Below are 27915 nucleotides of genomic sequence, written 5' to 3'. Positions count from 1 at the left end.
AAACAACTCCCGTGTTATTCCCAGTTTAACTCAATCCACACGTTAACAGTATGTTTAACAGGACACTTCACCTCGCAGTGAGATCACAGGGAGCGCTCCGAGCCGGGTCTGGAGGCCCCGCGGGTACAAGGCCCCGCCCCCAGCCAGCCCCGCCCCCAGCCAGCCCCTCGGCCGGGTCGGGGAGCACGCGCCTCACCTCGCATCTGAAGGGCTTCTCTCCAGAATGCTGCAAGGAGTGCACCTTGAGCGACATGCTGCGTTTGAACGACTTTCCACAGGTTTCACATGTAAAAGGCATGTCTTTTGTATGTGCTGCAACACAGAATGCACCATGTTCAAAGTCAGTTCACCCGAAAGCACAAACCGGAAAGGACAGGCGTCCTGTTCAAGGGCATGACGCCATCTCATCTCCCCACACTCACACGGTGAGGCTGTGGCCGTGACGCAGCGCGAGCAGAGGCCCGGGTGTGGACCAGGGCACCGTCCAGCCCGGCGACGTTCACTGCGGACGTGCTGCCTTCAGTTCCAACGAGCCAAAAGCGACTCGAGTGAGGTGGCCTCGTGCCCGGCCCAGTCCAGGGCATGACACACACCGAAGAACAAGGGAAAGTCACCAGTGTGAGAGAAAAGCAGACAAAACTTACCGACCATGTGTTTCCGCACGTGAGCCATGGTGTAGAATTTCTTCTCGCAGATCTCACAGGAAAATTTCTTCTCTGCATATCCATGGACAATCTTGATATGTTCGTGAAGGGACCAGAGTTTCTTGAATGATTTGTTACAGGAAACACACTGAGCAGGACAAATAAAAACAATCTTTATTCACGAGGGCTTGCAGAAAGCCATGCCTGCCTACTGGCAGATGACACGGGTGTGCTTTCGGTCCGTGGCTCAAGGCCGGACTCCCAACAAATGCTATTCTTCCACGGAGTCCGGGTCCCAACACCAGTGTTTGTGTCTTGTTTTCCAAGATGCACCTTTCAGAGACGCATCGGGCGCAGAGCAGCAATGGCAAACACGAGACAAGAAGAAACGGGAAGTCCCACTAATACCAAAGAACTGACTGATGTCAGCAAGTTTGTGTTGTACCTACAAAAAGAACCTCTGAGATTTTTTTTAAATGTATGAATTACCTACAGTGGCTGCCTCCTACTTGTGGGTCACTACTAGGTGTTTACCAGAAAATACCATGTAAGTTAAAATCAGCGTAAACAAGAACAAGAGAAAACAGAATACGTGTAAATGGTTATAGATCCGAAGAAGTGCAACAGTGTTTGTGTACCTTAGAGAATGTCTTTGGAGCCTTCATTAACACAGATTATTGAGATCTTATTATGGTTTTCCGACTCTAATTTGCTCTATTAAACATTTGCCTCAGGCAGAATTTGACGTAACCTCTACACTGTTAGCACTGTCTCCCTTTCCTGTCACAGCCCGGCCCCAGATGCCTTACACGCATGCGGAGAGCGCCGATTTCCAACCGGTGCGCTGCAGGGATTTCTAAAATGCGCTATACCTGTCTGTTCGGTCAGGGCACTGGCCTCTTTTCCCGCAGACTGCCCAATTAAACAAATCACACTCATCGAGTGTGAATGAGTCACTCGATGGTTATTTTTTATATATTGTCAAAAAATACATTTTTTGGTGTGCCACAGCATTTTAATAATTAGCATATGTGTGCCATGAGATGAAAAGGGCCGACAGTCCCTGCCCTACAGGAAATACACGCAACACGGCTTAGTTCCGCATATTATGGATCACTAACAGTCTAGAGTATCAGGCATAAGGTATATGAAAATAAAATGCTCTGGTTGAAGCAAAACGAAGCTAGAGAGTTCTGAGTGACCATCAGACTCTGGGACACGTAGGGAACAAGCTGGTCTTCGCCGTAAACCAATAAAGACCTTCTAAGGTCTCTGTTACTCCAGGCAACAAGGCCCCAGCCAGGAGTGAAAGCACGAGCCTCTGGCTGCACAGTGTTTGATGAAAAGACAGACAATTCCTACAAACCATGTGGTGGGGCAAGGTTTTAATTTTTACTTGTTACTAGGGCATCATGATTATTAGGATTCATAATTAAGAACAAAGCAGTGTCCCTAAGGAATGTAAAGAGAGTTCACTTAGCAGCTTCCAAAAACCTAACCCCATGTTGAAACATACTATGGTGGGGTATAGTAAGGAAAGTCACACACACACAAAGATGAAATGCTTCCTTTTCTGTAACTTAATGAATTTAAGTTTAAAAAAACAACAACTCCAGAAAGCTCTTCAAGAGTCACACAGAGCCTGGTTTGACCCCTAGGGTGCAGCGCTGCATCACGCTGCCTTTGGCCTGAATACTGCAGCCACTTCATCACCAAGCCAGGCCCTGGCAGTCCCTGGAAGGTGGGGGCACCATGACTCAGTCTCCGAGTTGCCCAGCGTCTGGGAGACCAGATCACAACTGACGAGTCAAAAAGCAGTGAACTTTTAGCAACGTGCTCTTTAAAGTAAAGCAATTCACTCAGTGGTTAATTAAAAGCAAGAGATGTGAAAAATAAGGGGCAGTCCAGGAAACAAAACAATTGCACCTTTTAAAAGAAATTTAGCTTGAATATGGCACAAAAGATGTCTAGTTCACATATTTTACCGAGGCATTAATAGACTTACCTTTCATAAGCATTCATGAACACGCATTCGTATGTGCAAACCAATATGGCTCCACATAATGTAATTCACTCAACATAATGTAGTCAGCATACCTCTTACCCTATCACAATACAGTCCTCTGACGGCACCTGGTTTGCATACCCTGTTTTGCTACCTTAACAATACAGCACAGCAGCATCACATGACCTCACTGCCGGGTGGGCAACACTGTCAACCCGCTCGGCCTCTGTTTAAAGTCCGCACACGCCCACGGGCTCAGCCTCTTGACAAATTTAGTGTTGTCATCTCTCCACTGGTAAGAGCACACTCACTGCTGGAGATCTTCCAGTTCCACCGTCCGAGTCATTATGGGTTTGGCCCCCATCGGCTGCACTAGGGCCTGGCATCCATTTAAGCCTAGAAAGGGACCGCTCTATTCCTGAACTTTGCTCAGTATTTCCCACCTTGACAGAGAAGGTGCCAGAATGAATAGAACACATGTCCTACAAATGTGACTCTCAGTGCGCGGTCAGCGCTGACTTTACCTCCTGGGCAAGCACCTACCACAGAGCCCCCTTCCAATGTACCTGGGTTCCCACTAGTCCAGTGTCAGTTGAGTTTAATGCTTTTGAAATGAAATGTTACACTTGGGTTTTGAAAAGGCCAAAGTGGGAGTTTTAAAAGAGAGAAATTGGTGAAATCTGTCCCTTCGGCCTCTATTGCATTTATTCTCTTGGGCAAAAATACCAGGTGAGTCTGAACAGCCAGGTTCTATTCTGGAAAGTTTGCCCTCTCGGTGATGAAACCTACCTGAATGTTTTTTTCACAGTCTGTTTGCTGGTGAAGGGACAGCTCACTTTCCAGGACAAACTTCTTGCCACACTTATCACAAATCTGCATGCGCCTGTGAGTAACGTTCATGTGCTTTTCCAGGTACCAGCGAGTGTTAAACACCCTGGGGCACTTCTCACAGGTCAGAGTCTCTTTCTCTTCACACTTAGCTCTCTGGACTGGCGCTCTGGGCTCCTTTGTAGCCCGCTTCTTACGCTTAGGCGGCTCTACGCTCTTCCTACGACCTCTCGTCGCTCTGGGAGTAGGGGAGGTGGCAGCTGCGGCCGCAGAGGCCGCTCTCCTCGTCCTCCTCTGCGCGACGCCGACTTTCTCCGCTATCTTCTCCTTTTTCTTCTGCCTCTCGTTCTCTCCGTAGTCGCTGCTGTCGTCTGTGGGCTCTTCCTCACTCTCTTCCTCTTCCTCCTCACTGCTTGTCTTAAGAACAGGAGTCTCTTTGGACTGAGAAGAGACACCCTTTTCCCCTTTAGATACATTTAATGTTTGATTATTAAGGTTTACCTCCACTATGATCTGCTCCCTTTTGTAAGAGACCTCCTCCTCCTCCTCTTCGGTGTCGTCAGAATTCTCCCGATCTTCTTTAACGGCATGCGCGTCAGACACGGCCCTTGTCTCCCTGAAATAGGGCTGTTCCTCGGTGTCATGCAGATGCGGTTTGCTCATCTTGGTGTCCACTAGCGCAGAGTAAGGACTTCCTGACTCCCTTTTGTACACTTTGGTGGACAGGTCGAGTTCCTGGTTGGCACCATGATAAAAGGCAGAGGGCACTGGGCCACGGCGGCTGTCCTCCTGTGCCATTCCTGCTGCATGCGCAGCGCGGTTCTCGGCCAGTTCCTGACAGGGACTGGCGGTGTGGCTCATTGGTAAGTGGCCCAATCTGTTAAGCAGTTCAGACTGTAGAGAAATGAAATAGCTTTAAAACAGGGTAATTATCAAGACTCAAATCTTTTTCCATCCACAAAGAATCATCCAAACGACAAAAAAGGTACCCAGGGACCTGCGAGCAATCCTTCCAGTGTGGCAGCACCAAAGCGCAAGTCAAAAGGTTTGGTGTTACGGCAAGAGCAGAGCACTAGGGATTTTCCTTTTGAAGACGTCTGCGGGCGACTTGGAGCATCTTATCTACAAAGAAAAGCAGAGAAAAAAGGTCAGACACCACGACTTCCTTCGTACAGCATGCACGTCCGTCATACAACAGGCACAGCTTAAAATGATTAAGCTCTTTATACATACGATTCTTTACCCCGCTTAAATGGTTCAGTGTGGGCCATTATTTTACTGAGTTACATGAATTTGACAGAATTTGTTTAACCTGTATAACTGATCTTTATCTTAAAATGTTAGTTAACAAATAACTGAACAAACACACAAACCAGCAGGCCCTAAAGTTTATCAACTCCGCTAGGTTCCCAGGGCCCCTCGGTGCCACGGGGTGGTCCCTTCACTCCTCCCTCCTGCTGGGACCCTGGTCATGTGGTCAAAGGTCACGGTTTCAAACCTGTTTGGTTCAGGCCCCTCTGACACAGGTGTTGTTAGCATTAGACCCTAAGTAAACTCTAAGACAGCAGGAGTCACTGTCCCTTCACTAAGATATCCTCAGAGCCCAGCGCAGTGCCTCGCACTCAGCAGGTGTTCAGTATATATTTGATAATTAAATGAACAGCTACTACTGCAGAGCATTCATTACCCTAGATGCTAGGGAACATACTGACGTGGCAAAACATATGGTCCCTGTCCGCAGGGCATTTACAGTCTTATTACACGAGTTGTACACGAAACGCTCTGGGGTGCTGGTAGGCTTTCTCTGCAGTCGGACACCACTGGCCCCCCACCAGTGAGCAAAGGCGACAGTGGGTCAGGCACTGCGGACCAGCAAAATAAGAGTTAGCCAACAGAGCCATTAGAGACTGAGAAAATGCCCCGGCTTTAAGTAATTTTAATCTAGGTATAGATATTACTGCAGACACTATGGTTTTCAGATTTATCAGAGTAATTTCAAAGTGGCCAAGCATTTTCGAACTTGCTCCATGCAGAGCTCACTAGATCCACTCGGTAACTGGGTGACTTTTCACATGTCAGTGCACAGAAATCTAAATTCTAAGAAACAGTAACCATCAAGTTGATACAGTTCCAAGAAAAATAAAACCATCAATTAAAAAAAAGATCAGAAAGGCACACCATTTGCTCTGTGACATAGCTCACATGGCTGTTCAGCCAGCTACCTAAGCCCCGAGCCGTGTGAGTGTCACCTCGAACACGCAGCGTCTGGCTGACGGATGGACGGAGACCAACCAGTGTGCACTGAGGGCCGGCCACGCCCGCACCCGCCAAGGCGCTTGTTACCTGCGGCTGCTGCTCGGTGACCGCCACGCAACCTTGGGGTGGGTTTTTAAACTATTCTTCTCTTTCTCCTTGTGGATTTTTTCTTTTAAACATTATCTTACTCAGGTTACTGCTATTTCAGAAAGGAATGGTGATCAATGCTACCATGTTTTACCTGCTATCTGAATACATATAGTTATACACTTTTTTACTTATTGACAATAAAATTGTGCCTCTGAGAAACTAATTGTCTATAACCACGTATCTATTCAGTGACAAAAGCAATGTTTGACCCCAGGCATGCTAGACCCAAAGCTCGTGGTCTAACTCTGCTATGACAAATGACACCCCCAAAAATAACTTAAAATCAATTATTCCTGTAACTGCATATCTTTTTTGCAACAAACAGTTCCATACTTCATATTTGAAGTAGGAAAACCCTAGTAGCTTTATTCTGCACGTGCCGAAATGTCTGACCCGTGGAAATTCATGTAAACCACTCCAAGTATGTTATTAAACTCACAGTAATCACCTCAAACTAACCAAGGGAGGAGAGATAGTAAAATTCAACTAACCAGCAAAAGCTATTAACAGAAAATAAATAAAATTAAAGGAGACAAAGAAAAGTAAATGAAGAGGCACCCTCTGTGGTAGTCATTCATGCATTCTTCCCAAGTATTTCCGGGCATGGGGGAGACCTGTACCTTCCAACCCTGCCCCTGCAGTTGGCGGGGCCTCTGGCCAGGACACCATGAGCAGAGGTGACGCACAGAAGGCCAGGGCACCTTCTCACCATCTGAGACCCCCTGCCACAGGGACCAGCAGTCTTCAAGACGATGACTGGTATTGTCGCTACCAACCTGGGTCTGTGACAGACTAAAGTGACTTACAGGACATGTGTGCAGTGCAGTGCATTTTTTTTTAAAAAAATTACTTTTACACAGAGTGTGTTTTAAAAGCCATTGAGCCCTGGTTGGTGTGGTGCAGTGGATTGAGCACCAGCCTGTGAACCAAAGGGTCGCTGCTCTAAATCCCGGTTGGGACACATGACTGGGTTGCAGGCCAGGTCCCCTGTGGGGGGAGAGGGGGTATTGTGAGAGGAAACCACACACTGATGTTTCTTTCCTTCTCTTTCTTCCTCCCTCCCCTTCTATGTAAAAATAAATAAATAAAATCCTTAAAAAAATAAATGACTTAGAAGCTACCCTTGGCCTGGTAGCTCAGTTGGTCCGAGTGTGGTCTCCATAGGCCAAGGTCGCAGCTTCGACCCCAGTCAGGGCGCACACGGGAAACCACCAACGCATGCACAAATAAGTAGAACAAGAAATCAGTGTTTCTCTCTCGTTCCCTTCCTCTCTACCTCTAAAATCAATCAATAATTTTTTTACAACTTAGAAAATAAGACAATTTTTTTCTTTTAACAACCAGAATTACGATACTTTATTCTACTTTAAATGATGTGCACATCCGAGTGTATACATTCCCACATGAACCTGTGAGTGACATCTCGCCACCACTAAAGTCGGGGAAACTCGCAGAAACACCAACAAATCACTGTCCCGACGGCAGATGGAGTCTACTCGTTCACCTGGAAACACACTTGGGCTTTCTGCCCACACTGTACTTTCTTCATTTGACTCTGGCACCTTTCCCTTTGAGTTCTGGTGCTAATCTTTATTTTCTTTCCAGAAAACTTAAAATATCTCCTAGGGGCAAAATAAAGTAATCTTTACAAAACCAAAAAAACGCATTAGGGATATTAGAACCTCCATGTTCCACTATCCAACTCCTACTGTGTACCCTCAGTTCTAATGTCCTTATTATAGTATAAACCATCCTAACTTAGTTTTTTAGAGGACTCTCTGGGTAAATACACTGAGTTCTAAGAACCTGAAAGTTAGAGGTGGGCGGGGGGGGGGGGGTGCGTTGGGAAGGAAGGGAGGAAGAGAAACACTGATGTTGCCTCTCACACGCCCCCTACTGGGGACCAGGCCACAACCCAGGCATGTGCCCCGACTGGGGATCAAACTGGCGATCTTTTGTTTTGCAAGATGACTCTCAACCAACTGAGCCACGTCAGTCAGGGCTACCCCACTGATATTTAAAGCTGTTTAAAGTCATCTCTTATGATATTAAAATAACACAAGTTCACCTGTTTTTAGAGATCATCTTCTACTCTTTTTACAAAATAAATTCCAAGATAAAGTGGGTCTGTCCTTAACGTCTTGCTACAATAAATGTAATGACTTAGGAAAAAACACGGCATGCTGGTGTACAAGGCAGAACCAGCAATGGTTTTTAAAGACACAACCAGTCCCAGCATTCAAAATACAATTTAAAAAAATTAGAAAACATGACTGCATATTATAGAAAGTAAAGTGCTGAACATGCCGTTTTCAATGCTGGTTTTTTTCCCCCAGGTGGACTACAAAACGGCAAAATAAGTTTACAGAGTCTTCAAGAATGTTTATTTAATTTGGTTTAAAAATGAAAACAATTCTGTTCCCTGAAAAGTTTTAATGGTTAACTTCTGACAAATTCAACAGGTTTTCCCCTATTGGAGTGCGGTCCTGTGCGCCCCCCCTATTTGGGGCGAGCCTTTCCCGCCGAAAGGGGCCCTGGAAAGGCCCACCCACGCTGCCCCCCGACTCTGCTTCCTTCGCAGCCACAGCTCCTGGTCCTGGGGAATAAGACCCGTTAAAGCATACGGCCCCCCAAAACCTACCAGAAAACTGGGAAAAACGAAGACAGATAAATGCATACTGGCAAAGTTCTTTTAAAAACATAACAGCCACTAGGAAGAAAGGACAGGATGACACTCGGGTCTGTGACAGTGATGGCCCGGCACTTGGTGCAGAGCTTTTCTTACTTTGCAGAAGGTTACTACTCATCCCCTTCTCATCAGGAAAGGACGTTAGTGACTTTTGCCAACGACCAACTAATTTTAAAGTCTTTGGGGAGTCAAATAATTATTTAACACCTACTGTATGCGTAATATGAGTGGAAAAAAAACAGATCTAAAACTTTGGAGGAGGGATAAATCACATCCTGTTGGGGAAACTGAGAAGAGTTTTACAAAGAATAGCACATTTCAGAAAAGCTTAAAAGGCATGTACGTTTTGGATTGGTAGCAATGAAAGCCAGTCTTCGGGGGAGAAAAAGTCGTTTCTAGTGACAGAAGATCAGAGGGGGTACATTCTGAACAAGAGACAGTTTAAGTTGTTCAGCTCTGCTGGAATACAGAGCGTGTGAAAGGGAGAGAAGGTACAAAGGCGAATTTTCGCCGTGTTGTGATTGACCTTGAAGGCCGAGGTGAGGCTGGCATGAATGGCAAGACACAGCCGTCAAAGGGTTTTAAAGAAAGTCTCATATAATCAGACTGGTGCTTTAGAGGTCCAATTATACGATGGCAAACAACCGAAGGCCTATGTTTAAGTATATCTTTGAAATGCACATATATGTAATAAAACAAATATACAACTAAGCAAGATAGAAGAGATTTAAAGTAAGGGAGTTGAAATAGAAAAAAATGAAAGTAGAAAAATAAGATATGAGCCCTGGCTGGTGTAGCTCAGTGGACTGAGTGCGGGCCTGCGACTCAGACGATCGCGGTTCGATTCTCAGTCAGGGCACATGCCTGGGTTGCAGGCCAGTTCCCTGCAGGCCAACTCCCAGCAGGGGACGCCCGAAAGGCAACCATACATTGATGTTTCTCTCCCTCTCTCCTTCCGTTCCCCTCTAAAGATAAATAAATAAAATCTTTAAAAAAAATACTTTAAAAAAAAAAGAAAAATAAGATATGCCAGGGTTAAGATAAAAACCAGATAAAAGCACAAATCATTTTATACTAAATCCTATATCAGTATTGACTATGACAAAATTTAAAATATTTGAATTGTACTTCAAATAACTTTTTAAAAAGAATATGCTCCTTATGAAGTAATTAATTTCCCTACCAAGTAATTAAATTGAATTTAAAACTCATGTCTACACTAAGAGCTTTATTTTTTTCTTAATACTTGCCTGAAATGAATGAAATCTCACCATGTCCCGTCTTTTCCTTCAAAATAACCTCTTAGAATAAGAAACCTTTCGGCATACTTATGGTATACGCTGGGCATACGATATGAATTACTCACAAGGCCAAACTGCTATGTAATCCTAACAAGTGTAGTAATCATTTAGACACCCTGATCTTGTTCTTTTATATAAAAGAAGCCATAATATTATGGCAAGGAAAAGTGTAACCAGATAGGTTCCATCATGGGATAAATAACTAGTGCTCAGTTTTAACTTCATTTTTGCGAGTATCGACCCTTAAATTTTACCATTTTACATACCCCAGTCTGCCAACCTGAAAACTGGGAGGCAGAAAGACAAACGGCAAAACTGAAAAGCTGGGTAAATGCCACACTCTGCTCTACAAAACGAACCTGGTGGCAAAGATAATAATCTGCATTTATACGATGCTTTATAGTTACATAAGGCACATTTAGCACACATTTGCTAAACACTATTCAGTGCCTACTGTGTGCTGGGCACTGTAGGAGCCGGAGCCAACAAGGTGTGCACAGGTCTCACTGGGGAGAGAGACAGGAGCGCCAGGAACCACGCCACAGTCATGTGACAAGGTCAATTATAGACGCCAGCGCAGCACAATGGTGAGTGCGGAGCACAGACTCTGAGCCAGCGCCTGCATTAAAAATCTGGCTCTCACACTTCCCAGCCAGGTGGCCTTGGGCACATTACTTACCCTCTCTCTGTCTCATATTCTACACCTGTAAAACGGAGATAATAACAACCTCTCCCTCACGGGACTGCTATTGGGATTAAACGAGTTATACATAAATGTTTACAAAGTACTCTGCAACAATAAGCGCTCTTACAAGTGTTTCTAAGATAAACACACTCACCTATACATGTAATGTACAGTGGCAGTGTGGAAAAAGTGACTGACATGTCAGAGAAAGTTTCAGAAATGAGATAAAGTGGGAGCTCGTCTGAAAGCAGCAGCAGCACCGAGAGGGGGAAAGGGAGGCAGGCAAACCGCACGCAAAAACAGCTATGTGAAAAAGACGGGAATGAAACTGCACAGGCTTTTGTCTCTCTCAGGTAAGCGCCACTGCCTACAGTGACTGGGACTATTGGTCCCTAGTTCCCAGCTGAGGCTCAGTTTACTGACTGTGTCCCTGTCACTGCTGGCTGGTGATGAAACAAGGGCTGGGGTTCTGGTTTTCTAATTCCCAGTCGCAGTTTACTGTCTCCTGTTGAGCTAAATGGTAAACAACAATTATCGTAAAAGATGCACTTAGGCCTTGAACAAAAAAATTCCTACGTAACACTAAATAAAAATATAAAATTCCAGGCCAGTATTTAAAGGCCTAAGTTTTATGCTTTGCTGGCGGAATCCACTCTCTTAGACTGACTTGCATGGATACGTTACAACTTTCAATGCGATCCACCTGCAGTTTCTGTTTCGCAGCAATCACTCTGACAAACTAGAGATTCAAGTTTAAATTATATTTCAGTTCACTATTTCTTGCAACAAAATTGTTAAGTGTCCAATGGATGAAATCTAAATAAATTTAAACTTGGTGTGCAAGGTGAAAGTTACAGATACAAAATTTATGGTGAAAAGGTTCTCTATCTTAGGATCAGTAGGGTACTTATCCTTCATTTCCAAAGACCTCCCGAAATCAACCTAGGACACGGCAGAGACGCTACCAACACCCACACGCAAAAGTCAACTTCACGACAAACCAACCTCAAATGACGTGTAACAGGGGCCACATTTCAGAGAAACATCATAAAGTGTTCTCAGATGCCTGTATTTTCTATCACTGAAAAAAATAATTTAACCCAATCTCATTTAATAAAATGTAACGTCAGAAATTATTTTTAAGCAGTCTGCCTAATCCATTATCTGTAAGAAATGGGATTGAGAAATGCCTGTCACCTTCAGTTCCAGACAAAGCTTTTGTAAAAACAAAACCTCCACAGTTTTTCAGACATGCATTTAAACGGCACTGCCATCGTGTTTCCTCAATAATGTGCCAGAGAAGCTGGTAGGAGAGGACAAAGGAGAGGTTCTCCTCCCAGGTACTATTTAATTACCTTCAAGCATCAACAGCCTCACATTTCCATATAAGACAATAAATCTAATGCGCATTACTCATCGCACAGTTGGCTTGAGCAAGCTTAACTTTCACCAATAGCGCCCTAGGGCCAAAGAAGAAATCAAATACTAAGTAGGCTACCCTTGAGGACCTGACCATCGTGATTCTGTCATCAACAGACAGGAGAGAATGTACTTTCAACAAAGGAGTTATTTTCAAAAGAAGGTAAGAGCCTTGGCTGGTGTGGCTTACTGGACTGAGTGCTGGCCTGCGAACCAAAAGGTCACTGGTTTGACTCCCAGTCAGGGCACACACCTGGGTTGCGGGCCGGGTCCCAGGTTGGAGGCAAGCATGAGGCAAATAATCCACGTATCTCTCGCACACTGATGTTTCTCTCCCTCTCTGTCTCACTCCCTTGCTCTCTCTCTACAAGTGAATGAATAAAATCTTTTTAAAAAATAAAAAATAAAAATAAAGGTAAGAGTTTGGTATTACTGTTACCTTTTCCTTTAAAATCTGACAAAGTCCCGGCTACACAAAGGCTCAAATAAACGCAGCACCGTCCAAAACGACCGGAAGGCACGACCCACAATACAGACAGTCCTGGGAGACCTCCGTCTAGCCGACCAAAGGAAGTTTCATAGAAAGCAATTTTTAATGCACTAGTCCATTTTCTTTTTTAAAAAACATTTTGTTTATTTACTTTAGACAGAGGGGAAGGGAGAAAGAAAGAGAGGGAGAAAAACATCAGTGTGTGGTTTCCTCTCACACGCCCCCACTGGGGACCTGGCCCACAACCCAGGCATGTGCCTGACTGGGAATCAAACTGGTGACCCTTCGGTTCACAGGGACTCAATCCACTGAGTGACTCCAGCCAAGGCAGAGATTTGTCTTGAAGAAGTTATGGATTACGGAAGGCAGAGCAGTTTGATATAATTGGGGATCTGGCACATGCATTCTTCCGTAGTGAACACGAGACAGTGGAGATGGGAGAAAGGAAAGACTGAAGGGAGGGTCAGCTGAAACAATGACACAGGCTACCAACCACCGAACTTTAGAGAGAGAGTAACACCGAACTTTATCAAATTAAAACCTTGTGTGTATCAAAGGACACTGTCAATAAACTAAAGAGACACCCCACAGAATGGGAAAAAGCACTTGCAAATCACAGTTATGATAAGGGTCTACTAGGCAGAATATATAAAGAACTCCTACAGTTCAACAATAAAATGACAAAAGTCCAATTTTATTTTATTTAAACATTTTTACTTATTTATCTTTAGAGGGGAAGGGAAGGAGAGAAGGACAGAAATATCAGTGCACGGCTGCCTCTCATGAGTCCTCTGCTGGGAACTGGCCTACAACCCAGGCATGCGCCCTGACCGGGAATCGAACCGCAATCGTGTGGTTCGCAGGCCCGCACTCAATCCACTGAGCCACACCAGCCAGGGCAACAAAAGTCCAATTTTAAACGGGCAAAGCATTTGAACAGGTGTTTCTCCAAAAAAGATATACAAATGGCCAATATGTACAGGAAAAAAAAGGCTCAGTATCTTGTCATTAGAAAAATGCAAATCAAGACCACAGTAAGATACTACTTCATACCAAGTGATGGCTATAATCACAAATTGGAAAACAGACAGCGTTGGCTTGGATGTGGAGAAATTGGAAGCCTCGCATATTACCGATGGGAACATAAACTGGTACAGCCACTTTTAAAAACAGTCTGGCAGTTCCTCAAAATGTTTCACAGATAGTTACTATATGACCCAGCAATTCCACTCCCAGGTATGTACTCAAGAGAACTGAAAATATATGTTCAAACAAAAACTTGTATATAAACATTCACCAGAGCACTACTCACAGTCACTAAAAGATGGAAACAACCCAAATCCACACGAACTGGTGGACGCGTGAATAAAAGACGGAGCCACGCCATGGAGTGCTGTTAGCAGCCGTAAGCGGAAATGGAGCACCGATACGTGGTGCAACACAGATGGACCACGAAAACGTTATGCTAAGTGGAAGAAGCCAGACACTACAGGCTACACATTGTACGATGCCACTTGTATGAAATGAGCAGATGACGCAGATCTGCAGAGACAGAAAGTGCATCAGCACTGACAGAGCTGGGGGTAGGGAAAGCAGGGGGTGGCTGCTCACAGGCCCCGGCGTCTTCCCGGGGGATGAAACTGTTTTGGAAACGATGTTGGTGATGGCTGCAGAGCCTTCTGAATACACTAAAAGCCACTGAACACTTTAAAATGGAAAATTACATGGTAGATGAATTACATCTCAATAAAAATAAATAAATAAAATGAAATAGACCATTCGGGTACTAATCGCCTGAAGGTGGCCGATACAACAACATTATCTGAAAACCATGGTGTTTTATATAAATATGACATTACTGACCACTGGTGAGGCCACAGACTCCAAACCGGGCCCTACCGGCCGTGATGCTGCGGCACAGCATGGAAAGCAGGAACTCGCCCCCGCTGAGAACCGGGGTCCAGACGGCCCACTGGGGATCCTCCGGGCTGCTGGGCTGGTGACTCCGCCTCCTGAGCCACAAGCTTGCCCTCCCACACACTGAAGGGGTCCCCTTCGCCCCTGACACTGACTGTGTGTGTGGATGCCTTGTTTCCGTTCTCTGGCCGCCTGCGGCCACATAGCCATTCCCACCCTTTCAACATTAAGAACCATCACGTACGCCCTTCTCCACCCCCCGCGCCCTCCCCCGGCCATGCTCCCATGGAGCTTTGTTTTAAAAAACTGTAAGACTTTGCATTCGGGTCACACATTTTTATTTTTTACTAACCAAATACAAAAAAATAGCCTATCGTAACTTTTTGGTTAGACTGACCGGTTGTGCTATAACTTCCATTCGACTTAGAGAACACGAATTTTAGCTCATGGATCTCAGGCTGGGGTAGCCCGGGTCCAAGGGGCTGTGTAAGTCTTGAAATAAGTATGACACTAAGTGGATTGAGACTGCCACCGGACCGTGCTATGGACAAGTTTTTCCAAAGAAAACGTCAGTCCACCACCCTTCTCCAGGGTGGAGGAACTTAACCACATTTAACACTGTTCCTCGGTGATTCCACTCAATCCTCTACCTTCATCAGAAAACACTTAAAGAAATCTGCCAACCAGTTTGTAAAGAAACCCACAAAGCCTCTGGTACCTGCCATATCCACCACTACCCTTGCTTTTTTATTTTTTAGATTTTACTTATTTAGAGAGAGGGATAAGGCGGGAGAAAAACATCGGTGTGTGAGAGATACATCGATCAGCTGCCTCTCACATGCACCCACCAGGGACCTGGCCCACAACCCAGGCACATGCCGTGACTGGGAATTGAACCTGGGACCTTTCGGTTCACAGGCCAACACTCAATCCACTGAGCCACACCAACCATGACTACCTTTGCCTTTTTAACAGACCCTTTAAAAAAATAAACATAAGTTGTAGGCCGAGTGAAGCAAAACCAGGTAACAACGCTGCAGCTGTGTCGAAATCCAAGGCAGGAGCGCCCAACTCCTCTGCAGGTGGTGAAGAGCACAGCGGACAGACACGTTTTCCGGTGGATGTCGGCAAACCACCCAGTGGCTCCTCCGTCCCCACAGAGAACAACAGCTGAGCCAGAGAAGAGGCTGATTACCGGGGTTCGGGCTGTTACCCTAATCACTCCGAGTTACGGTTAATCAAACTTCGCAACGCACCTGGCGTGTCAGTCTCAGAAGAGACAGGACGCGGCTGAAACTGCTGCTGAGCGAACACAGGCGCTTACCTGCGAACGCGCAGGCTGCCTTTTCTTCCTCCAGAGAAAGAGACAGATTTCGAGTGGTTTCCCATTATACAGGTGAAGTTTATAGGTCAAAGGGATGCTAAGATTCTCCCGTCCAATTCCTACACTCTCCTCTTCGTCCACAAGCGTTGACTGTCCCCCACGTGCAAGGTCCCAAGTCGTCTAACGTCAGGGAAAGGGCTGACTTACACCTTCGAGTATTTATCGTGTTGGTTGCGTTGGTTCTCACCTTCACAAGCTTAAAATCTGCTTGGGGGGCAAGAACCACACACACACACACACACAATTCGTAACTGTCAAATAAAATAAAAGGTGTTTTTTACAGGTGCCATATAATTACTTAAAAGGACAAGAAGGACATAGAGTGGATGGGCTGTGGAAGGCCCAGTACAGAGTGTGACCGGAGCTAGCTCCTGGGGAACGGGGTGGAGGGGGTGGGGCCCTGGAAGGCAGAGAGGACATGAAAAGACAGGCTGAGGAACAGGTCATGTGAGCGAAGCTGCCACCGTGACTGAGCACAGCACCACAGTCAGGGGTGATGAGACAGGGCCTCGCCACAGGAAATTTACGGAGGATGAATCGCTGACGAAGTTATAAATGTAAAGAGCAGGGACGAAAACAGAGGCATCTGACTGGAGAGCTGAGAAATACAGGCATCACTGAAGGTGGCAGAGAGAGCCAAAAATGGGTAATGACAGAGTCTACGCATTACAGGTAAACGATATAGAAAGAAAAGGCTCCAAGATGACCTGGACACCTTAAATTCCCATTCCTATAGCTAATAGTAAAACACAGGTGGGAGGGAGAAGACACGCTTTTTAAAAATACTGTTAAAACAGTCAGCCTAGGATTCAGAGAGAGGATCTAATTCTTTTATCTTCGCAGTGTCTAGATAAGTTGTTGCTCAATATTGCTAAACTCCTTTATAGCACCAACCACTGCCCCCCAAATAAACCCAGACCGTCTTCAAGACCAGACCGCACACTCTACCTCCCCTAACGCACCTCCCTCCCTGTCCCTCCATGAACCCTGTGCGCAGCCTCAGGGCCCCTCAGCCTCAGGGCCCTGCAGCCTCAGGGCCCCGAAGCCTCAGGGCCCCCGCGCTGTGCTGAGACACCACACACTGTCTGCCAGGCATCCGTGGGTGCTGCCCTGCCGCCCCCATCTCCGTCCCTGAAAACTGAAGCTCACCATCGCTCCGTATTCACTTCGACAGCCACTTACTCTTCCAGAAACTCCCCAGCCCCTAGCACTTTCCTCTCTACTGCTCTTGCCTCTGTATCACTTCATTCTGTTCTATTTTTGTGTGATAACTGTTTATATGCCCACATCCCCATGGTCAATGATTGCTTTGTCAGGGGGCCCATGACCATACCTCGGACAGTAAGGTTTAAGTGAAAGTCAGCTTGGAAGGCCATCAGGAAAGATTTCCAAACTCTTAAAAAGCATAAGGAAGCAGTGATCGTCACCCTCTGCTGGATGCCGTCTTGCCTGGACACGATGCCTGGAGCCGTGTACCCATCCTGCATCATGACGGAAGCTGCAGAGGACCGAGCAGACACGTCCCAGATGGCAGGGTGAGAAGGTGGGAAGAACGTGGTCCTGAGGATGTCGCTAAAACCCAGACTGAGTCAATCCTGGACTGAAGCACCTTGTCGCTTATAAAGATAATTTTTTCTTATTTTCAAATTATTGTGAATTGGATTATCTGTCATTGTCCTATGGCACCCTAATTTACACAGTTACCTCATATTTGAGATGCAAATCAGGCATCTAAGTTGAGATGTCAAATAGTCAATTGGTTGTAGAAAGACTTGAAATTTGGGGGTTGGGAAGACAGGATAAGTAGAAAAAAGAAACTTTAGAGTACCCTAAGGGCAGGGGAGAAAGCCAAGAAAAAAGAGGGAAGAGAAAACAAAACCACTAAACTGCAGTGCTAAGAGATTTGTTAAAAATCTCTCAAGAAAGAACTACTCAATTGTATCAAATGCTGCTAAAACGCTAAAGCAGAAAAGTAGCCACTGGATTTATCGACGGAATCATCCCACAACACGAAGGCCCCTTCTCCTTCCACATGACTCCTCCTGCCCGGAAAGACCACAGTCCCGAGTGCGCGCTGGTCAAAGGCTCGGCCGGGCTGAGTGCCGGAGCCCTCGCCCACCGGCTGGAGGCCCGCTCCACCAGCAGGCCGCAGAGTGACGAGGAGGGAATGGCGGCCGAGGAACAGAAACTGCAGTGGGACTCGAAACAGAGAAAAGGCCTGAGTATGAATTTTTTTTAACGATTTTATTTATTCATCTTTAGAGAGGGAGGAAGGAGGGAGAAAGAGGGGGAGAGAAACATCAATGTGCAAGAGAAACATCCATCAGCTGCCCCTTGCATACACCCAGACCAGGGACCTGGCCCACGACCTAGGTATGTTCCCTGACCGGGAATTGAACTGGCAACCCTTTGGTTTGTGGGACAATGCCCAACCCACTGGGTCACACCGTTCAGGGCTGATTTTTACAGACGGAAGAGACCTGAATAGGTACAAATGCTGATGGAAAGGAACACCTCCTACCACAAAAGAACTCCATTACAAGGAAGCATTTTTAGAATTATAGCAGGTTAGTCATTAAGCTTTAAAAAATTGTATACAGAAGAAAAGGTATGATAAAGCCACAATATTAAGCCTCATATCACTTCAGAACATATCAACCAAAAGAAAAAAGATACACTTCAAAAAGTAGTAGTAGTACATGCAAAGTGCCTAATTTTCGCTTGGTTATACTGTAAGATGATTCCCAAATTAAAAACTGTAAGATGATTCCCAAATTAAAACACAAACTCGAAGTACTACACCACAAAAGGCCACATCCTTTAAAAGTCAAGGGTGCCTGTGACATAGCTACCTAAAACCACTCGAATGGCCTCCTAAAACACTTTCAGGTCATCAGTGTGTTCTCAGAGCTGAAGCATTTTCTCCCCTTTGGTCTTGCTGAAGAAATCTGCTGTCTGGAGAGAGAGCTTTCTGTTGCAAAAACTTGTGTACAGCAACCACCTAAGAAAACATTAAAACGTTTTTATGTTCACTTCAGGAAATTCTAAAATTTAAAACCACTCCAAATTAAAATATAACCACTTCAAAGAAAAAGGGATAATTTCAAAGTCAAGACCAAAACACCTTTTGATATCAACCACGGCACGTTGCAGAAGCAGTAACCTAGTTTCGTTCTGAATATTGTGTTTGCTGCCCTCAAGGGAGCTGCAACCTTCAGGCGAGATTTTTTCATTAAGCGCCAGATAACAGGTAAGGGGGGGGGCAGTCAATACATCTTCATGGGCCAGTGCATCTGCATGCCTCGGCTGCAGGGGAGAAAGGCACGGTCCTCGTGAACACACACACCAATGCACGTATCGCATTGATAGGCATCTGCGAATTATTGCCACCTAACTCTAAAATGTTAACTTTAGGCTAACCAAAAGACCCTGCGGCCATTGAACAATCAGGGAGGAGGAGAAAAAACCAACCCTCAGCATCACACAAAATCATTCTTGGCCATTTGCTCCCTGGCACAAGGATTTTCAAGAATATAACCTGAACGGTGGAAGTGGGCAGAAGATGTTCAAATACACGTTTTCTCCACACAGAAGAAGTAACTGCCTTGTCCCCAAGTGTGGATCTCTCTACTGAGTCGAGAATGACGATGCTTCTTTCAGTGAGACAACGATCCTCAGCAGCCATATTTCTGAATGGACAACCTGTTTCAAAACACTATCTTCCCATAAACTCCAGAGAAGTTACTTTTAGGGTGTAAAATACATTAATTAGCAATAATACACACTTTAGACTTTTGTATTTTCTCTGCACTGGGATGTCTAGAAAATGAGTCTATGAAGAGAAAAGGCACTGAGCCCGGGAGGAAGTAAACAGATTCCTCCTGACTTGCAGACAGATGAGTAGATGGAGAAAACGTTTCTGTGGGGAGATGAGTTTTTCTAATGCTTAAAAAAATTTTTTTTACTGAACTTAGTGGGCTGACATTCATTAATAAAACTGTGTAGGTTTCAGGTGTACAATTCTCTAATACACCACCTGGATGTTGTCTAGTGTGTTCACCACCCAAAGTTAAGTCTCCTTCCGTCAACATTTATTCCCCCCACGCTTTTCTACCTCCCCCCCACCCACCTCTCCCTCTGGTAATCACCATCCTGTTGTGTCTTTGAGTTTGTTTTTTGTTCAATCCCTTCACCCCTTTCACCCAGCCCCCCCACTTCTCCCCTCTCACAGCTGTCAGTTTTCTGTATCTATGAGTCTGTTTCTATTTTGCTTATTTCGTCCATTTGATCCCACACGTAAGTAAATCACAGGCTGCTTGCCTTTCTCTGACTGGCCTGCTTCACCTAGCACACCACCTCCCAGGTGCACCCACGCTGCCACAAAGCCAGTATTTCCTTTTTCTTTACGGCCGAGCAGCACTTCACTGAAATGTACCACGACTTTTTATCTACTCATTTACTGATGGTCCCCTCGGCGGCCTCCAAATCTTGGCTTTTGTAGATAACGCTGCAATGTACATAGGGATGCATATCTGTCAAATCAGTGTTTCAGGTTTCTTCGGATATATTTCCAGAAATGAAATCGCTGGGTCATAAGGCAGTTCCACCTTTTAATTTTTTGAGGAAATTCCATACTGTTTCCCACAGTGGCTGCACCAGTCTGCATTCCCACCAACAGTGCACTAGGGTTCCCTTTTCACCACATCTTCGCCAGCACTGTTTGTTGATTTATTGATGATGGCCATTCTGACAGGTGTACGGTGGTATCTCATTGTGGTTTTACTTTGCATCTCTCTGATGATTAGTGACATTGAGCATCTTTTCATAAGTCTATTGGTCACATGTATGTCTTCTTTGGAGAAGTGTCTGTTCAGGTCCTTTACCCACTTTTCACTTGGATTGTTTGTTTTTTTTTGGTGTTGAGTTGTATAAGCTCTCTACAAATTTTGGATATTAACCCCTTTTCAGATATACCATTGGCAAGTATGTACTCCCATTTAGTGGGTTGTCTTTTCATTTTGTTGGTGGTTTCCTTTGCTGCACAAAAACTTTTTAGTTTTATGTAGTCCCATTTCTTTATTTTTCTTTTGTTTCCCTTGCCTGAGGAGATATATCAGAAAAAATATTGCTACAAGAAATGTCCAAGATTTTACTGCCTATGTTTTCTTTCAGGGTTTTTATGGTTTCAAGCCTTACATTTAAGTCTTTAGTCCATTTTGAGTTTATTCTTGTGTGTGATCTAAGAAAGTGGTCTAATTTTATCTCTTTTGTATGTCTTTGTCCAACTTGACCAACAACATTTACTGAGCAGGCTATCTTCACCCCACTGTATGTCCATGCCTCCTCTGTCAAATATTAATTGTCCATAAAGGGGTAGGTTTATTTCTGGGGTCTCTGTTCTGTTCCATTCATTGATATGTCTATTTTTATGCCAGTGCCATGCTGTTTTGATTAATTTTGCCTTGTAATTATAGCTTGGTATCAGGTAGTATGACTCCTCCAACGTTGTTCTTCTTTCCCAAGACTGCGGTGGCTATTTAGGGTCTCCTGTGATTCCACATGAGTTTGGAATGTTTGTTCTAGTTCTGTGAAACACATCTTTGGTACCTTGACAGGAATTGCAATGAACCTACAGATGGCTTTGGGTAGCATGGACATTTTAATGACGTTAGCTCTTCCTGTCCGTAAACATAGTATATGCTCCCACTTATTTTCATCTTCAATTTCTTTACTTAATGTCTTACAACTTTCGCGCAGGCCTGCGAACCACACGATCGCGGTTTGATTCCCAGTCAGGGCACATGCCTGGGTTGCAGGCCAGTTCCCGGCCCCTGGCAGGAGACACACAAGAGGCAACCATACATTGATATTTCTCTCTCTCTCTCTCCTTCCCTTCCACTCTAAGATAAATAAATAAAATCTTAAAAAAAATGAAATTAAAAAAAAATGTCTTACAACTTTCCAAGTACAGGTCTTTTACATCCTTGGTTAAATTTATTTGAAGGTATTTTTTATGCATTGTAAATGGGACTGTTTTCTTAGTTTCCCTTTCTGATCATCAGTGGTGTACAAAAATGCAACTGGTTTCTGGATATTTATTTTGTATCCTGCTACTCTACTGAATTCATTTATCAGTTCTAGTTTTTTGGTGGAATCTTTTTTTTTTAAGATTTTATTTATTTTTAGAGAGGGGAAGGGAAGGAGAAAGAGAGGGAGAGAAACATCAGTGTGTGGTTGCCTCACATGCACTCACTACTGGGGACCTGGTCTACAACCCAGGAATGTGCCCTGACTGGGAATCGAACTGGTGATCCTCTGGTTCACAGGCCAGCACTCAATCCACTGAGCCACACCAGCCAGGGCTTGGTGGAATCTTTAGGGTTTGCAAATAATGACAGTTTTACTTCTCTTCCTTTCCAATTTGGAAGCTTTTTTACCATGGTTTCCATTTCTTTTGTGATTTAACCTTTATTATATATTTTTTCCATTACCATCTAGTCCCCTTACACCCCCCCCCCAGCTACAATGCCTTCTTAATCTAGAGAAAACCACAGCTCACTCTGAATAGATGTGAGTACACTCTGAATAGATGGAATCAATCAGAAACCTGAATGTTAGTTTGTTCGCTTGTTTCTTTGTTGTTGTCTTGTTTTATAAATAACTTTGGTCATAAAGAGAACCCAGTGAGTGGTCAAGGTAACAAAGACAACCTGACCAAACTGGTCTCCTGGTTGGCAGCCTGGGAACATGCGACTAAGTCTCATTCCCTTCATTTATTTACAGTGAAGAAAAGATTTTAATTAGTACTGTGGGGTTTAACTGTAATACCAGAGCCAAAGAATTTTCACACTTACTCCACCACTTTGGCAAAATCTAAGAAATGTGGCCAGGGAAACCAAAGATGGTTTTGATCACAGAAACACGGTTCAAGCCATCACTCCTTCCCTTCCCAGCTCCTCCCTGACAGGTGCTGGGGGTGGGGGGGGGCCGCAGAGGGCATTCACCTAAGAATCACAAAGTTCCTATCAAATAAGTATTGGTCTCTTTCACAAAGAGAGGAAACTAAGGCCCACCAGTTGAAAAGTGAGTTACAAGGACCCTGGGAGACCAAAAGCTAGTTGAGTTTGCAACTGCAATGCTCTTTTCTCCCCTACAATAAAATCCAACCAGAAGACAGGTAACTTTGCAGGTGAGGGTTTATAGTGAGGTTTTCTAGATTTTCTAATGTGCTTACAATGAACATGTATTATTTCTGTAGTAAACAAAACCACTAATCCTGAACTTAAAAATAAATGAATTCATCAACCCCATTCAGATTCAATGTATAAGATCATTCAGATGCAAGGGGGTATGAAAGAAAGTTTTTAAAAAGCACAAATATGCCCTGGCTGGTGTAGCTCAGTGGATTGAGTACGGGCCTGCGAACCACATGATCGTGGTTCAATTCCCAGTCAGGGCACATGCCTGGGTTGCAGGCCAGTTCCCAGCGGGGGACTCATGAGAGGCAACCATACATTGATATTTCTCTCCTTCTCTCCTTCCCTTCCCCTCTAAAGATAAATAAATAAAATCTAAAAAAAAAAGCACAAATATAATGTAACTAAGCATGAAAAACACAAAATCTACACCAAGTCTTAAAATATCATTAGACTTTTAGTAACAGTCAACAAATTTATTGAGCACCTACTATGGGTGAAGTACCACAGACACAACTGTGAACATGACAGATAAAATCCCAGGCCTCAGAGACTTAAAGTACTGCCAATCAGCTTTTAAACAGGGTGCCCACATGTCCTACTTTGGGCAGTCATGGTTTTTACCTGTTTTCCTCAGAGTAATTAACAATGCCCCTCTCTCACATTTCCCAGTCCAGACAATAAATTATACACAGGGTCCGGCACAAATAAAGCCCCCACTTTTATCACAAACTCATAAGCGTGCAATTCTGTAACACAACGATATCACACTCAAGCATGCCGTACAACATTTTAGGTGACATGCTCAGACTGCTGTCCACCTCGCGCGAGACACTCACGTACCCCGCCCGCCACACTCAGCGGAGTTCAGGCCCCACTTCTGCCGGACCCCGCAGTCACCCACCCCCTCTGCACGAAACTGCTGTTCCTGCAGGGCTGATGTTTTAAAGCGCTTGTCATTTCAAGGCTTCATCTTCTTAAACTCATTTTACTCATTTTTAATACACATTACATTTTCTTAAATTATAAAAACCAACTTATTTTACTGGGATGGGAGTAAAAGACAGAAAACTGTACTTGAACAATTAAATTTTAAAATACCAACTTATTTTAGACATTCATCTCATTTTGATATATATTGGTTATACCATGAAATCAAACATTTGCTTTCATCAAGAGGAAATCAACACCTGATTTTATCATGTTAAAATGTACACAGGTAAATCAAATGAATAGAAAAATAAAATCCTTAAAGACCATACACTTGTGGAGAGTGCACAGTTCTTTTAAAACTACTACCTCAACATTCCGGCCTGCGTCTAGCTCAGCGCTGACACACAGTGGGGTTTCCAGACATTCCCCACTAAGAGGAAACAGGGCCGGAAGTGTGCGACGTGAGTCTGGAACGGGCTGTCACGCTGGGAAGCAAGGGCACCAGCAAAGACGACCAGGGTTGTGTCAAAAAGGCCCAGGAGCCAGAGTGATAAACCCCTAACGGACAAGGACAGGGCGGCTGCGTATGCACAGGGTTAGTAACAGCAGCGAGTTCAAATACACCTGTGCTTAAACCCACTGGGCACCTTTCCGGATGCTAAAAGAACCAACTCATTCTTCTGAAAACTAGTGAAGCAAAGGGCAAGAATCAAGTATTTAGTCTGCCATTCCAATTAGATCTGTACCTTAAGGAAACTAAATACTTGTTGAGGGGAAGTTCTTTTTATAGAAGTATTCCAGCTAATAACTGAAGAAAAAATTACAGCATTAGACATTATTTTGCAACCCCAATGAATGAACAGATACAGGCAAAGGTGGCTGATACCAGCACCAGAAGGGAAACAGTCAGCATTGCTTCTTGGTAGAACTATGGGCTGCTACCTATTAAGTAGTCTTGTCTAACACCCACAAGAAAAAATTAACCTTAATCTGTTCAAGTCTGCTGGTCTAAAAATGAACTTACAGGAAGTAAAAGAAATTGAGGAACACGTTAAATGAAACTGCATGGACGCCAGCAGCAAAATCCAAACTATGGGAAACTATATAACAAATTGGATTCTTCAACAAAAACTACATGGAGAGAAAGAGAAAGAGAGAGGAAAAAAAAGAGAACTCATGGATTTAAAGACACGCTAACCAAACACAGTTCTTTGGATCCTAATTTGACGTTCTAGCCCGTGTCTGAATGTTGGAAAAACAAACTGAAAAAACAATCGCAAATTGACTGGGAAATATAGGCACTGGCTGAACTCTTAGTGATATCCAGGAAGTATTTTAGTGTAAAACAGTATTGTACTTGTTTTTGTTTTAAGACTTCTTTTTTTTTGAACTACAATTTTTTAAATTTTTTTATTTCTTTATCTTTAGAAGGGAAGAGAAGGAGAGAGGGAGAGAAATATCAATATATGGTTGCATCTGGTGTGTCCCCCGCTGGGAACTGGCCTGCAACCCAGGCATGTGCCCTGACTGGGAATCGAACTGCGATCATGTGGTTCGCAGGCCTGCGCTCAATCCATTGAGCTACACCAGCCAGGGCAAGACTTCTTATAATAATATACGACATCTAGAATTGCTCCGAAGCAAGCGGAGGGAGGGCAGTGGAGGGAGGGTGGGCACAAATGTGACAAGGTTGGCCCCTCTCTTAACAGCTCTGGGAGCTGGGAGATGCGCATATTAGGCTCACCATACTTTTCTCTTTTTTTAATATTTAAGAATCTCTATAATATAAAAAGGTTTTTTCCAAAAGTAGTATTATATGCTTTGAAAGACCGAAAGTAATATCATAATTCAGAAACATACAGATTATAGCTTGACAATGGAAAAGTATTTTACAACTACAATTAAATCTACTTTAACCCTTTCTCTCCCACATTACGACTATATTTAATTTTCTCTTTACACAACTTAAATTTCCTACTTCTAAAAACTATACTGTAAGCAATATGGCGTATTTCTGACTTAATAAAACTTTAATCCTGAATATGTTAACACATAGTGATAAAATGGTATATAAAAATTAAACAGAAGCAAAACAAGTTGCCCAATGAGACCATCCCTCAGTCCAGATCGGAGCCCAATTTTCTAGACAGTAGCCACCGCTGCATCCCGGACACTAACTGTCACTGCACTTTTCAAGGACAGAACAGTAAGACTGAACCCAAACCACCTCTGTCTTCACACGGAACGTGCCATGCAGTCCTAGCTACAGGTAAGGTCTCAGCAGGAGCTGGCGCTAAAGCGGCTGTGCACGCGCTCTGCTGCCGCCGCACGCGCACTACCCACCGCGCTCTGCCACCTCTGGGTGTGCAGGTCCCACCAAGAGACTGTTACCCAAAGTACACGCGTGTCCACGGAGAGGCTTGAGGATGGGCAGAGGACTGTTTCGGGGGATTCCCTAAACGTGCTGTACCACTACGAGATGGCCAGGATTCTCTCTATATTCGGTAGGTGTTTTCCTAGCATTACCGTGAGTACAATGGTCAGAAGCATTTCACTGCAGAAAAATCAGAGGTAGGCACAGGCCACAACCACAGCTCTCACTATTAAATGAAAACCCACCTTCTGCCCTCGCCGGTGTAGCTCAGTTGGTTGGAGCACCATCCCATAACCAAAAGGTTGCAGGTTTGATTCCCGGTCAGGGCACACACCCAGGTTGCAGGTTCAAACCCTGGTCCAGGTGCGTGAGGGAGGAAACCCATCATGCTTCTCTCTCGAACTGATGTTTCTCTCTCTCCTTTCCTCTCTCTCTGAAAGCAATGAAAAAAATGTCCTAGAGTGAGGGTTTTTTTAAAACCCACCTTTTTCTTTCCCTTGTCTGCTTCCTTCATCCTGAGTCAGCAAATATTATGTGTCTTCAAAGCTAAGCTACACATTTTATTGTTTTTGAAATAGGAACTTAATCAACAAAACAAACAAGCAAGCAAAATATAACCAGAGACACTGAAATTAAGAACAAACTGACAGTAACCAGAGGGAAGCGGGAGGGGATAACAGGGCAAGGAGGGGAAGGGCCATCAAGGAACATGTATAAAGGACCCAAGGACAAAGTCAAAGGGGGCAAGGATTGAGGGTGGGAGGGATGGGGGAAAGTGGTGGCGGGAAAGTGGAGACAACTGTACCTGAACAACAAAACAAAACAAAAGAATGCAACACACTTTTCCTCAGTCTCAGTGCTACTGATTTTGAGTTCTCTCTCCGGTCCTTGGGGAAGATCCAAATGCAGCAGCCACGGTCCCTGGCCGAGGCGCTTCCAAACTTCACATTCTTGTTTGGCTGCTCCCCCTGCCTTACCCCAACATCTAATAAACCAACAAATCCTATTTTTAAAAATTGCCCTGTCCCCCCTGTTCCAATTGCTTACGCCTCCTAGGTCAGGACCTAATCGCTTCATATACAGATTATAAGAGCCCTCTGCCTCCCTCCTTCAAACCACTACACACAGAGATCTTCTAGACTACATTTTCCTAAAGAATTTGGACTGTGTAACTCCTTATCTACAAACCCTTTACTGCTTTCTACAGCCTTGGAATGAAGTACAACTCCTCAGCAATGCCTTAAAAAGCCCTGCACCGTCTGGGCTTTTCAGTGCTGGCTCCCATCACCCTCATGCTCTCTCCTAAATGCACTTCGACCCTCTCCACCACCGAACTTTTGACCACGTCATTCTTTCCTTCTACCCAGAGCACCGCCACCACCACCACCCTCAATTACAAAATGCCAGCCATCTTTCAAGACCTAGCTCAAATGCATCTTCTTGAAGCTTTCCTTAATCACCATTTTTATTTCTTAGAATGCTTAAGAGGATTTTTTTCTTTAAAAAATGTGGTATGCTAATGGAGGGAACACTCAAGAGCTCCACTTAAGCTGGGAGGAAAGCGATTTTTAAAAATCCAAATCTACTCGATGCTGCCAATTTCTTTCTCCTCTTCCTTGACCGTTTCAAGAAATGATTCAAATT

The 27915-nt window shown here is 44.4% G+C and overlaps 1 protein-coding gene across 5 annotated transcripts in view; it reads right to left on the bottom strand.

Annotated features, from left to right (window-relative positions):
• ZNF652 (zinc finger protein 652) overlaps positions 1-27915 on the bottom strand; it is a 59698-nt gene that overhangs the window by 16083 nt on the left and 15700 nt on the right. For 2 of the 5 annotated variants that reach the window (XM_037033535.1, XM_037033537.1), the window contains exons 2-5: positions 4475-4599; positions 3439-4371; positions 645-792; positions 197-312 (exon numbers count right to left, since the gene is read on the bottom strand). In XM_037033535.1, the coding sequence (XP_036889430.1) occupies positions 197-312; positions 645-792; positions 3439-4338 (1164 nt within the window). In that variant the 5' untranslated portion in view covers positions 4339-4371; positions 4475-4599. The other 3 variants (XM_037033540.1, XM_037033538.1, XM_037033539.1) reach the window with 3 other exon arrangements.

This window comes from Sturnira hondurensis, unplaced genomic scaffold (genome assembly GCF_014824575.4).
Source record: "Sturnira hondurensis isolate 20B ecotype Veracruz unplaced genomic scaffold, ASM1482457v3 Scaffold0021632, whole genome shotgun sequence".
NCBI classification, from domain to species: domain Eukaryota; kingdom Metazoa; phylum Chordata; class Mammalia; order Chiroptera; family Phyllostomidae; genus Sturnira; species Sturnira hondurensis.
This window is presented reverse-complemented; position numbering and strand designations above follow the sequence as displayed.